The 12,808-nt window shown below is 35.3% G+C and overlaps 1 protein-coding gene and 1 long non-coding RNA gene across 17 annotated transcripts; both read right to left on the bottom strand.

Moving 5' to 3' along the window:
* Window positions 1-409: 409 nt before the first annotated feature.
* On the bottom strand, window positions 410-3,634 carry LOC110877076. 16 transcript variants are annotated; one of them, XR_002556760.2, is made up of 8 exons: window positions 3,360-3,633; window positions 3,217-3,282; window positions 3,082-3,123; window positions 2,798-2,957; window positions 1,471-2,709; window positions 1,319-1,343; window positions 851-933; window positions 410-770 (listed from the first exon to the last, which is right to left on the bottom strand). It is a non-coding gene; the product is annotated as an uncharacterized LOC110877076 (long non-coding RNA). The 16 variants fall into 16 exon arrangements; XR_004860869.1 differs by having other exon boundaries at window positions 851-2,537; window positions 2,614-2,709; window positions 2,790-2,957; window positions 3,360-3,634; XR_004860872.1 differs by having other exon boundaries at window positions 851-2,537; window positions 2,614-2,663; window positions 2,790-2,957; window positions 3,360-3,634.
* A 1,179-nt stretch (window positions 3,635-4,813) lies between these two features.
* Window positions 4,814-11,385, bottom strand: LOC110877066 (ras-related protein RABA5c). The gene is made up of 2 exons (XM_022125227.2): window positions 10,913-11,385; window positions 4,814-5,273 (listed from the first exon to the last, which is right to left on the bottom strand). Exons 1-2 carry the CDS (start codon window positions 11,244-11,246, stop codon window positions 4,954-4,956), a joined length of 654 nt encoding a protein of 217 aa, XP_021980919.1. The 5' UTR covers window positions 11,247-11,385; the 3' UTR covers window positions 4,814-4,953.
* Window positions 11,386-12,808: the final 1,423 nt, after the last annotated feature.

Raw genomic sequence — 12,808 nt, 5'->3', positions numbered from 1 at the left:
TTATATCTCTTAATTAACATAAAATCTATTTATTTTTTTATTTTCATCTTTTTATTAAATTTCTTATTTAACATAAAATCTACTAGTTATACCAGTATTTTCATATCATCTATATGACTATATGTCAAATAAGTAGTGGTGACGGATTTTGATAAATAGTAATTTTGTTAAGCTTAACTAGCAAAATGGTTAATTTCCGTACAAGTTAATGACTTTGTTGTTAGCTAATTGTAATAACTAGGGTTTTCCCCCGCGCGCGTTGCGCCGCGCTTCATGGTTTTTGTTAACGATTTAAGCGTTGTGTTTCCCTTCGGCCTTTGTCAGTGGAACTTCTCCAACCACGGTATCTCATAGCCACGGCTAGTCGAAGAACATAAACAAACACATCAAATGCTAAGAAAGTACTCAATTGATCTCCCAAAATTTTAGTCTTCTATTTTCATGGCAAAAAGGTACCAACATATCGTCAGGCGTCCAACAAAAGTTATTCAGGAGCACCACACATATAAAACAACAAAGTATTCAATAACTGTTATATAATATACAATAATCAAACGTTAACCACATACAATTTATCATTTAAACGAAAAAAACGGTCTCAAGGTTTTCTCCTGCTGCAGCTGGGCTGGTGAAGAACCTGTTGCGCCTATTCTGTTTATGATTTGCGCACCATTAACTGTACGGCATCTTCTTACTCCGCCATGTTAGTTCAGCTATTCAATCTCGCCTCTCCATACGGCAATTCTTCTAATCATAATCAACAAAAACACCTAACACAATCGGCCACATGAAACAAATCCAAAACTGGAATTGATAAAACTAAAAAAACATTTGTTTAAAAAAAGCATACCAGTCACTGCTCAATTTAATCAACTCACAAACTGTGCAAATCCTTAGCTCTCTTCAAATGGAGAATCAAGAAAGCTCAAAATACTGCAACAATTAACAAAACCTTCTAAATTTAACACCAAATAATCGACTCCTAACATCTAACAAATATTTTAGATAAAAGTTGGTTATTTGCTGAAATTTGTATATTCAAATCATAGTGGATCCCAAATCAAAAAAACTTCTTTATGGCGCGCATTGTGAGAATTGAGTATCCTGATTACATGGGGTTCTTGTCGACCCACCAGTTCGTCGAATTGGAAATTTTAAAAATTTCTAACGCCCTTATTCAAGATATTAAAATAGTTTTATGTATATTTCTAAGAGAATAATAAAACCCTATAAACCTAACCTTGTTACTCGAAATAAGCGAAGAAAGGAGAAAAATATGGGAAAAGTGTTTCCTCTTGGTAACAAATTTCCCCTTTACCTTTTCTAAACTCTAACCCACTCTCCTGCCAAAAGTTCGAATACAAACATAAATTGCATCAAGTGAAATTTGTGAAGAATCATTTATCATAAGTTTATAACTTACAAAGTTAAAATAGAAATGGAAAACATACAACTTACAAGCACATATACCTTTTTCTACTGCATGTATGCAACTCGGCCAGAGCAAAAAAAATATTGGTTCAGTTAATATAAAAAATATGCCAGTCTTTGAAGTTTGTCATTTCCTTAATTCTAGTGTATTCCACAAATTACAGTAAATCAGGTTCTGAAGTCTGAAGATCTATGCATCTGAACAACATATGACCAAGATATTAGTTGTACATAAAATCCATTTAGTAGCACAAAAAGGATGGCTTTCTGCTACCCTTAAATGAAAAGAGGTGGCAAAACGTGTGAGCCTGGTGACATGTTAAAAGGGTAGGTTTGGTTTGGTTAGGTTGACCCGTAAATTTTTTTTTTCCAGTTTCTATTCTTTTTTTTATAATAATATAAACAGCCCCTATATGTGGCAATGGTGTTGTTTGAACACACAACCACAAATAACGACGTGCTTGTGGAACCCCCATAAGTACGCTCGGGTAGAGGGGCCTGGGTAGTCCAACAACCTAAACAATTACAGGTGACAGTGGCGGAGCCACACTTTGAACAACGGTGTCGCCCGACACCATTGAATTTTGTGTAGCAAATATAACGTATAATAGGAAAAATTTGAGCGACACCATTGTTTTTTTACGAGCGACACCATTGTCTTTTTACAAACAACACAATTGTATTGTTTTCTTCTAAAAGAATTAGGTAATAAACAAATGACACCATAAGAAAAAGTTTCTGGCTCCGCCACTGACAGGTGAGACTAAGCCTCTATGTGTCGAATCATATTGTATAAAAGTGTAACGTATAATTGGATCATGCAAAGATGAGTATGTTAGCGGCTATCTAAAATAGCTTATGAAGTACCCAAGTTCATGGTTCAAGTAATACATCAAAGATTCGGTGTCAGTTGTGGATCGATTGGGGCTCAAAACCGAACCAAACCACCTGTGCAAACCACATAAGAGACTTGTTTTGTTGGAGAACAACTGTAACAGCCAAACTGAGACACTACGATAGTTCCATCTTAGATACATTAAGAAACTTGTAATTAATGTCACCGACTCATACTTCCTTATTGTAAAAGCAGCTATGTAGCACATAGCCTGAAATGTACAAGTGTATTGTGGGTCTCAAAGAGTAGTTTAACCACAAAAAAAAGAGGACAAAGAAAGCACAAACCTTCTTCCAGTCTTTTTCACACTGCATATAAGCTTTATAGAAGCGCTCAACTTCATCATCAGTCCATGGAGATCCAAACATGTCAGAAAACTTCCTCTTCAGTACAAAAGACTTTAGTATCAAACATGGTCACTTTAATGAACATTTGTATATTACTTAACTCAGTAAAAAAATACCTAGATACCTGATGCTTGTTGCCTTTTCTGCACAGGGGATATTATCTCGAATGCGACCATCTGATCCCACTCCCCTGTACTTCCCTTTAAACCCTTTCCAACCTGAATCGATTTACACCGAAGAACTCCTCCATAACTTCCATTTCGACCCACTCTTACCAACTAAACCTGAACCATTCAAACAAACCCTAATTAGTACAATCCAATTACCAAAAAAACAACAAATCGAACACTTAATTCACAATTCAAATATTTAAGCCATCTTCAAACAATCAAAAATAGTTAAAATTACCTGATCAATCTTCATTGGTCCACCATCAATTCTTAACTCCACCTAGGGTTCAAGAACGACTTATTAGGGCAAACAAACCCTAACAACCACACCGTCACACTGAAGCAATACGCATAATTAGGGTTGTGTGCTTACCCGTTCACTGAAATCTTCTCCTTGCCGTTCACCGGAACCTCACCAGACGTTACTTACTCATCAGATCTACATTAGTCACCGGATTAAGGCTCAGGGACAACCGATCTAAAAAAATAGTGAACATGCAATAGAAAAGGGCTTACCGGAAGTTGATGGAAACCCTAACCGCTTGACCGTCGTCATTGTCAGAGGTATGGCAGCATCTGATCGAACATACCTCGTCGCTCTCCGATACAAACCATGTTCGCGGCCACCACAATGATCAAAACGTCGTTGTCAAGTGTTATTGACGCCGGCGAGAAGGTTGTAACACCGGCGGAACCATCGTAATCGGCCTCTCTGTCTGTCTCTCAGCACTATCTCTCTCTTCTCTCTACCCGGGTTCTAAATCTCACCACCGTGTTTTCTGTCTGCCTAACCTTTTAAACTGATTTGGAAAGGAAATTACAATAATAGCCTCTTACTGTTCATTCAGTTTTTTTTTTAACATATAGTAATTTAACCATGTTTAAAGATTTAACCATATAAATCATGAATTACATCTAAAAAAATATATTAAACAACAACTCATACACCCATTTAACATACTCTAAATCATGAATTACATAGTTTTTTTTTCTTTCTTGATTTTTACTCTTATTTTGAAATTAGTGCACATATCAACTTATTCTTGGTTACTTATCATGTACTCTTATTTTGAAATTCGTGCACATATCAACTTATTTTTGGTTACTTATCATATACATTTTACAGAAATACAACATGTTGAAGTATTATTTATTATAAGATCAGTTTTGACGCAAATAAGAAAATGTTATTTTATGCATAAAGAAAAGCTAAACAAAACTTATTTTACAAGGCAATTGGGCTTCGTGGGACATGTTAGATTAGGGGATCCAAAGAGTCCAGACAACATTCCTAAATCCACGCCTTAAGTCCAATTCTATTTCTAAACGTATTTTGTATTTTTATTTTCTTATTTACTTTAAAACTATGATTGCGTAAGTACTCACGTAATATAGATTCTATACGTTATACAAACATTAATAAAAATAATTTAATATATTAACAAACTCAAATCATAAAAAAATAAATAAATAAATAAAATCCACGCCTGAAGCTTTTTTTTTCATGGTTTCAAAATTAGAGAACACATAATATGATCTACACAGTTAATGCGGTAAAATATCGGATATCAGTCAAGGACCAATATTTGAGATATAGGTTATCTCGATGAGATATCGTTGGGATATTGGTAATTTAAGTATAATGAAAATTTTATATAAATAGCAATTTAACATTAAGAATTCAGTGATATTAGTTATATCGGTCAATATCACCGATATTATCAGTACCGATATTCTGACCGATCATATTTTACTAGGGGACCAATATAACCGATATATCACCTTAATGCATAGGATATGATTCGATATTTTGTTGTGTCATGGTTCAACAATTCAACACACAAGCCCTGAACTCGACACGATTAACACCCACTATATCATACATGCATAAGTTCACTTGTTTTGTGATCATAACTAAACGCCATACGCGTGTACATACACATGTGTGCGCATAACCACAAATAACAAGATTTGGCAACATAAACCATGTAAAGAATATTCCTTGTCAAATTAACATTGTTGAGGAACACAAATGTAAAGATTATACAAAATCCAAAAACAAAATAATTTAATTTCCAAAGTAGATATAGAAAGAATAAACATTCAGTAATCAAGAACAACAAGAGTATTTGCTTTGATCTTGTTTAGATTCCCCATCACCATTGTTTGCAAGAGTCACCCTGTTTAAAGATAGCTCAGCTTTATATGAATCTGAATTCAATACTTTTCGACTTACATTATTGTAGATCTCCCGAATAACCATCTCGAAAGCCGTTTTGACATTTGTTGAATCAAGTGCCGACGTTTCCATGAAAAATAACCCGTTTTGCTCTGCGAGATTCTTGCCATCTTCAACAGATACAGCCCTGATATTCTCCAAATCACATTTGTTTCCCACCAACATCCTCGCGACCGTTGTCTCCGAATGAGCTACATAAGTTTTTACATAAAAATTAGCTATTTTCAAAAATTTATTTAAACCAAATCCTGCGTACGCGAGGCTCTCGACTCTCGAGTGAGCCCAAAATCATTCATGCTATGTCTAGGGGGTGTTTAGCATTGCATAATGAAAGTGATCATTCAGCATGGAATTACCTATAAATAAGATAATCAGCTGTAACAAAAGGGCCTATCACTTTTGTTGTTTGAAGTTGTGTAATAAAGTGATGAGTTGTCTCAGAGCTTGATAATAATTTGACCTCTAATTAGATAGATAGTGAAAACCATTTCAAATGTCCCCTAACACCAGAAATGATTACTTTTATAATCGGATAATCACTTTAAGAAATGCAACGCCACACACCCCCCTTATAATCTACTTCACATGTTGACAAAACAATGTCGTCTGAACTCTATTATAATTTGGAATGAGAAATTTCAGACTGAATCCCGATATTGTAACCGGTTCGGGAATTATAACGGTACCATGACCAAAGATAAATGCTACGGTATTCGGTTTTAGCTGAATTTCGTTATCGGTACTACACGAACAGTTGTACCAGTACCGATCTCATCATTGCCAGGATTTGAATTTGGATCTTAAAATATGAAGTCCAATCAGAGGATGTCTACGTAGGGCTGGCAAAACAAGTCTTATTGTGTTTAACAGGGCAATTAACAGTTTAACACAAGTATCAAACAAGAATACAACTCGTTTAACTACTTTATACCTCATGTCTATAACATAGTTGTATGTTCTATGTACCAAGAAGGAGAAATAACGGAACCTAGCCTTCTAATTTTAATTATTTTTAAAGAAGTAGAAAATAACATAATGTACTTAAACAGGTCTTATCGTGTCTTAAAAAGGTCAGGAATTGTCGGCCTCGATCTACATATGAAGATCACATCAAGTAATTGTAAATTGTTTCATGTTATATCATCATTGTTGTTTTTTTACTCGACCCATAGTTATTAAAGGCACTAGGCGCACTCAAGGCGCATAGGTCTCGCCTGGGGCCTAGGCGCAAAGCGCAAAAAAAGCGAGGGCCTGAGAAAAATAAAGCGCATAATGAAAAAATTTGAAAAATATATTATGTATTAGAAAAAGAATACTATTCTTCAAATAAAATAAACAAAGTCTATTATGTAACACTTTATATCATCTAATTAGTACCAAAATATTCGTGTATTTGTGTAGAAAAGTAGTTTTCCTTGATTAAAAGTAGAAATTTGGCTAGAATCTTGTCAGAATTTAGCCGGAATCTAGGAATCTTGCCGGAATGTGCGCCTGAACCATCACCTAGAGAGTTAAAGCGCAATTGCCTCGACTTAAAGCGCAACTGCCTCGCCTGAAAAATGGGCCTAGGCGCAAGAGGCGATGGCTTTTAACAACTATGACTCGACCCATTAATGAACACCCAAATATAATTTGGGTTTAAATATAATAATTTAGTCTAATTAAAAATAGCTTTTGTGCACCTTAAAGTATATAGAAACTAAATGTTGATAAATAGCTAGTTCAATGCATACGCAATAAACATTCAGATTCGTACTATAACTTATAAAAGAAACACGCAAACCAGTTATAGTTAGATGCATACAATTAACATGGTGGTAAGTATATAATCAATTTATTCTGTCGATCTATGTTTAACTAACATTCTAAAAAAGTTAGGAATTTAATTGCTTGTTATAGAGAGCACAAGACCTCTTTAGGGTTCAAAACGAAAGAAGAAATGACAATATTCGCAACATAATAGCGTTTATCCTTCTCGTCTTTCCAAATTTTTGGTCACCACCCACCACATTTTTTACACCGCGTGTCCAAACCTAGGCGCGTTTGACCTCCAAAATGTGTACAACTTTTTGGTTTAAGCGGTAATGTGGCATCCTTTGGAGCCACAACGGAGATAGACAACAGTTATAGCTATATCAAAAACATTATAGCCTACCCAAAAAAAAGTGGCTTATTCGTTGAGTCTGATTCTTAATCCTAACAGCAATCTAACTTTGTACACCGAAAGTTCATCGTATAAGATCAATTAATCGTCTAGTCTCACCTATGAATCTTACTTTGTGCACCGAAAGCTCATTGCATAAGATCAATCAATCGTCTAGTCACCTATGTCAACTTCCTGACCCGTCAATTTTACACTTTTATATGGTGTGGTGAGCATGAAGAAAATGGTGAAACCAACCTAACTTGACTTTCATTGTGTAATGCTTGGCCAAGCCATAACATTCTCAAGGTCGCTAAGAATAACTCCCGGTGGTATTTCGCCCGTCAATTAGGCCTAGATAACTTTTTCTAGAAAAAATCACTTGGTGGAAAAATACTAATAGAAGAGTAAAGGCATAGCGCGCGCGCGCAGGGGGGGGGGGGGGGGGCACACTCGAATCTCCTATTCATTTGTAGAACGACACTATGTAACCTATTAACTTGTAGGTTGTTTTAGTTTAGTTAATTATTTGATGTTGGATTTTGTTTCTTGATGTTTAATTATGTTTTTTTTGTTGGCCAACATATTTTTTCTAAAAAGTTCACTTGGTGGAAAAAATATTAATAGATGAGTGAAGGCATCAGGGGCATTAGGGGCACCACACTCATGAAAAGAAAATTCCATCTAAAGCACATATAATATTTAGCCTTCTTAGAGCATCTCCAACGCTCCGAACCACAAAGGCGGATAAGGGGTAGCGATGGAGGAGGGTGACTAGGCTAGTCCGTTGGGGTGTTGGTCTGGTAGCGTGGACGAGGGGAAGGGGTGGAGGTGTGGACCCCCCTTGATTTAAATAAAACCAAACCTTAAAATTGTTTAATTTAAATAAATAAAACCTAAAATAAGATAAATTTAAAAAAAAATAAATATATAAAATAAAATAATACAAACTAAAAAAAACAAATTTATTAAAAATAAAAATACCACACAAACCACATAATTAAACCTAAACAAACCACATAATTGAACCTAAATAAACCACATAATTAAACCTAAACACACCAGACAATTAAGCCTAAACAAGACAAGATAATTAAACCTAAACAAAGTAGATAAATAAACATAAACAAAGCAGATAATTAAACCTAATCATCCACCCCTGAACCGTTGGAGTCGGCATCCGAAGAGGGAGCGGGTTGCATACGCGGATGGTTTCTTATTAATTGTCAGGCTGCCATGTGAAAAAAAAAACTTGTATTGTGTATGTTTTCGTATTCCCGACGGGCCAGGGCAATTGCTTGTGACTCTGTTATGCTGTCACCTTGAGCCTTCTTGTGGTTGACAAAGTGGCGTACAAAGAGCGATTGGTTTCTCCTACACGTTGATGGAATCCTTCAAATAAGGGTTCTCTAATTGAACCGGCTCCTCGTCTATTATCGCATAATTCCATCCAAGAGTTGACCAGAGACATCTCTTCTTTGGTCCAAGGGTTTCTTGCCAATTTTTTGATGAATCTTTGTAGTGAACTATTAGTTGAGAAGTGCACATGTTGCTTGAAATACAAATTGAAATTATAGCCAGTAATAACTAACCGTTGCAAAAGTAACCGTTTGAAAAACTAGCTTTTGCAAAAGCAGTCGTTTGAAAAAGAGCCTTTGTAAGAATTAAATATTTTTTTACTATTTTATTTGAAGTTATTATTAAATAAAAATACTTGTTATGAATTTTATTTTTTTTTTTATATTTTTTAATACTTTAATAAAAAATAAATCATTGCGCCACTTTGTCAACCACAAAGTTCTCGATGTAATTTCATTTATGAACAACCTTCTTAATAATATCATTAAGTAAATACATTAAAAATAGATTGTATATGTTATCAATGTTTAAATAAAATGGAAAGTAGGTGATGAGGTGGATAATGAGGTAGTGGTTTGGAATGGTTTAGTGTAGTGGTTTGGAATGGTTTAGTGTTGTGAGAAAAAACAGGGTTTGGAATTGTGGTGTTTTGGAATGATGTGGCATGCTGATTAGATTTTGGACCACGAGTAGCGTTGTGGATGCTCTTAGTATGGAATAATCTAAATAAGATGATGAGTTGTCTAAGACCTTGGCAATAGATTTTGGACCACGAGTAGCGTTCTGGATGCTCTTAGTATGGAATAATCTAAATAAGATGATGAGTTGTCTAAGACCTTGTCAATTTAGAATTACTTTACCTCATAACTAGTAATATAACCAAAAGTCCAAAACCAGTTCAAATATCCCTAAACACCAAAACTGATTATTTTCAACTTAGGCTATGGGGTGTGGGAGTCATGGATTGGAACATTATTTCCACATAGGACCATTAATTAAATGGTACACCATCCCCCTCCTTGATTGATGGTGGTTCCCATGGATTAAACCACGATTACCATGACCCTCCCATTTGATAATTTTAAGACAAAAATAAATTAAAAAAAATAAAGGGGATAGTGGTTTGGGTCATGACCACACCCTTAGGGTGGTGATTTTGAATGGTGGATTAAATATGGATGACATGAAGCCTATGTGGAGGGTCATGATGGTCATGACCCTCCACATAGGCACCATGTCATTCATCTTTAATCCACCATTCAAGTGGAGGGTCATGATGGTCATGACCCTCCACATAGGCACCATGTCATTCATCTTTAATCCACCATTCAAAACCACCACCCTAAGGGTGTGGTCATGACCTAAACCACTACCCCCTTTAATTTTTTAATTTATTTGTCTTAAAATTATCAAATGGGGGATTGGGGGGGGGGGTGGTGGTAATCGTGGTTTAATCCATGGAAACCACCAGCAATCAAGGAGGGAGGTGGTGTACCATTTAATTAATGATCCTATGTAGAAATAATGTTCCAATCCATGACCCCCACACCCCATAGCCTAATCAGACAATCACTTATCAAAAATGCAACAAACACCCTTCCCCCCTTACAATTTACTTTACATGGTGACAAAAGTCACAAAACAATATCTCGTTTGAATTCTATTACAATTAGGAATGAAAATTTTCGAACTGAATACCTATACGGCTATACCATACCATACCATACCATACCATACCATACCATACCATACCATACCGGTAGTCCGGTACCAACCATACCAGCACTGACAAACATATACCGTACAGTATCCGGTGTAGAATTTTAAATCAATTTCGGTTTCGGCACTATGTGGTATCAGTTCAAGACTTTTAACACTACCGTGACCGAACATATACACTACGGTATTCGGTTTTGACTTTAGCTAAATTCCGGTATCAATACTACGCGAAGCAACGGTACCGATACCGAATTACCGATCTCATCACTGCCAAAATTCTAATTCAGATCCTAAACTATAAACTCCAATCATTGTAAATCTACGTAATATTAGATCAACTAACAATCTTACAATCACATATAACATATTGACGTTCAAATTCAGTCAAACACATCTCGATCTAGCTAACACAAACTCATCCAATTATCCAAATCACAAATCATCTAAACAACAAACTAAGCTAAATGAAACTAAAACCAGATCAACAAAAACAAACTCACTATCAACCTAATTCGAACCGATCTAAATTCTAAAGCACAAAATCAACAAATTAACCTAAATCAAATTGAAATCAGATCAACATAAGTATATAACAAAGTATAAACTCACTGTTAAGCTCTTCGAGCCACCGAGAGACGCTATCGAACGTAGTGCTTCTGGAGATATCATAAACAATCAAGGCACCAACAGCACCGCGGTAGTAGGCAGAGGTAACCGCACGGAAGCGTTCCTGACCGGCGGTATCCCAAATCTGAGCCTTAACTTCTTTACCGTCGATCTCCATGCTCTGAGTCTGAAACTCGACGCCGATTGTGGCCTTAGAGTGCGGATTGAACTCGTTGCGAGCGTATCTGGAGAGGAGGTTTGATTTTCCGACGGCGGAGTCGCCGATGATGACGACTTTGAAGAGGTATTCTTCTCCTTCGTCGTCGGATGAGTCCATGTTTGGGGAATTGATGAAGATTTGGTTGGGGTTTTGATTTGATTGAGAAGGTGGACAGCAGGAAACGGTTGGCAGAGTGGCAGGGATAGACAGACAATGGTGCTGTATTAGTGGACCCTTATTGACTGCTTTTATTGTTTGTCATAATGTCATGGAATTATTTCATTTATTTGCACTATGAGAACAAAATATTTACTTTAACTTAGAATATTTTTTTCTATTAAATAATATTTTTTTATACTTTTATTATTACTTTTTTATTTATAACCAGTTCAAAATATATTAAAAAGTTATAAAAGATGTACAGTGTTCATTCAAATATACAGATGAAGAGTGACATTTATTTTCTCTCCTCAACTTACAACCATTTTTATAATATAAAAACTTATCTCACAAAATTTGATGAACGGGTTGTAAATGCTCTGAGTTGTATTTAAAAATTGTTGTTAAACAATAGTCTAGTAGTAATAAACAACTTTGTAACTCTTCATATATTCAAGCTTTGCTTTTTTATTTCTTATGTGTTAGTGTAAAACTTCTATAATTAATGGCATTTTATTTGATGGTGTCACGCTGAAGCTGTATTTTGCGTTGGAGATCAGCGTTCGATGATGTTTGAAGATGAGGGGCTTGGGCAAAAGGGTGAGGGTTAGCCTTGGTACAAATGATGGGGTGGGCACAATAAATTTGTTAAGGTTTGTATCTGCTATGTTGATCTCCATCACATTACTTCTTTCAATCGGTTCAGCAACCTACAGCTTGCGCTTGAGCCAATTTGGGCCAAAAAAACAGGTTTTTAACCGGTTTCAAAGATCAAGAATACTAATCAATCTACAAACCGCTGGTTCGATTAGGGTCGAAACCGGTTTTTAAAAAAATTGGTTTTGTTTTTTTTTTCCAATTTCGGTTCTAAAACCGTTTTTTTTTTTTTTTTTTTTTGTACACCTCTACCTGCAACTTCCGGTGGTGTCCGAGATGGTCTTGGTGGTAGTCAGTCGATGAAGGGAGAGGGAGTTGTGTAGCAAACCGATGGCTTTGGTCACCATCCACCTTGTTCATGTATGTAATCCATATAAAAACTTTAGTTGCTGGAAAACACGAGTACAATAGAGGCAATTGGTTTGAGATGTTCAAGAAAAAAAAAAGAAAGGTGTTGGGTTTGGGCTATTTATAATTTATATATATTTTTATATTCTAAGTTGTTCTTAAATTAGTAAGTCTACGTCATTACCACATCAACTGATACATCATCAGAACCAAACAGTGTTAATGATATATTAGAGTAGTGTTGTTTTGGGTAACAAAGTTGAAAGTTAAAAGTACCATTAATAAAATTGTTAGTATGTATTAATATCGACAATAGGTTATAGTTTGAATTATTAAATTCTAATTTTTCTTTAGTTTTGTTGGTATCAGAGGGTATGTTTAGATCAATCAAAAAATAATGAATCATATTTATCATAATCAATTACAGCGGAATAATAAATCAGTCATACACACAAGTAATTAGCACTAAAGTCATCACATATTCTCATATTATTGAATAATCATGTTTAGAGACT

Source organism: Helianthus annuus, chromosome 1, assembly GCF_002127325.2.
Source record: "Helianthus annuus cultivar XRQ/B chromosome 1, HanXRQr2.0-SUNRISE, whole genome shotgun sequence".
Lineage (NCBI taxonomy): Eukaryota > Viridiplantae > Streptophyta > Magnoliopsida > Asterales > Asteraceae > Helianthus > Helianthus annuus.
Note: the sequence above shows the minus strand (reverse complement) of the source record. Positions and strands in the feature narration are given on the sequence as shown.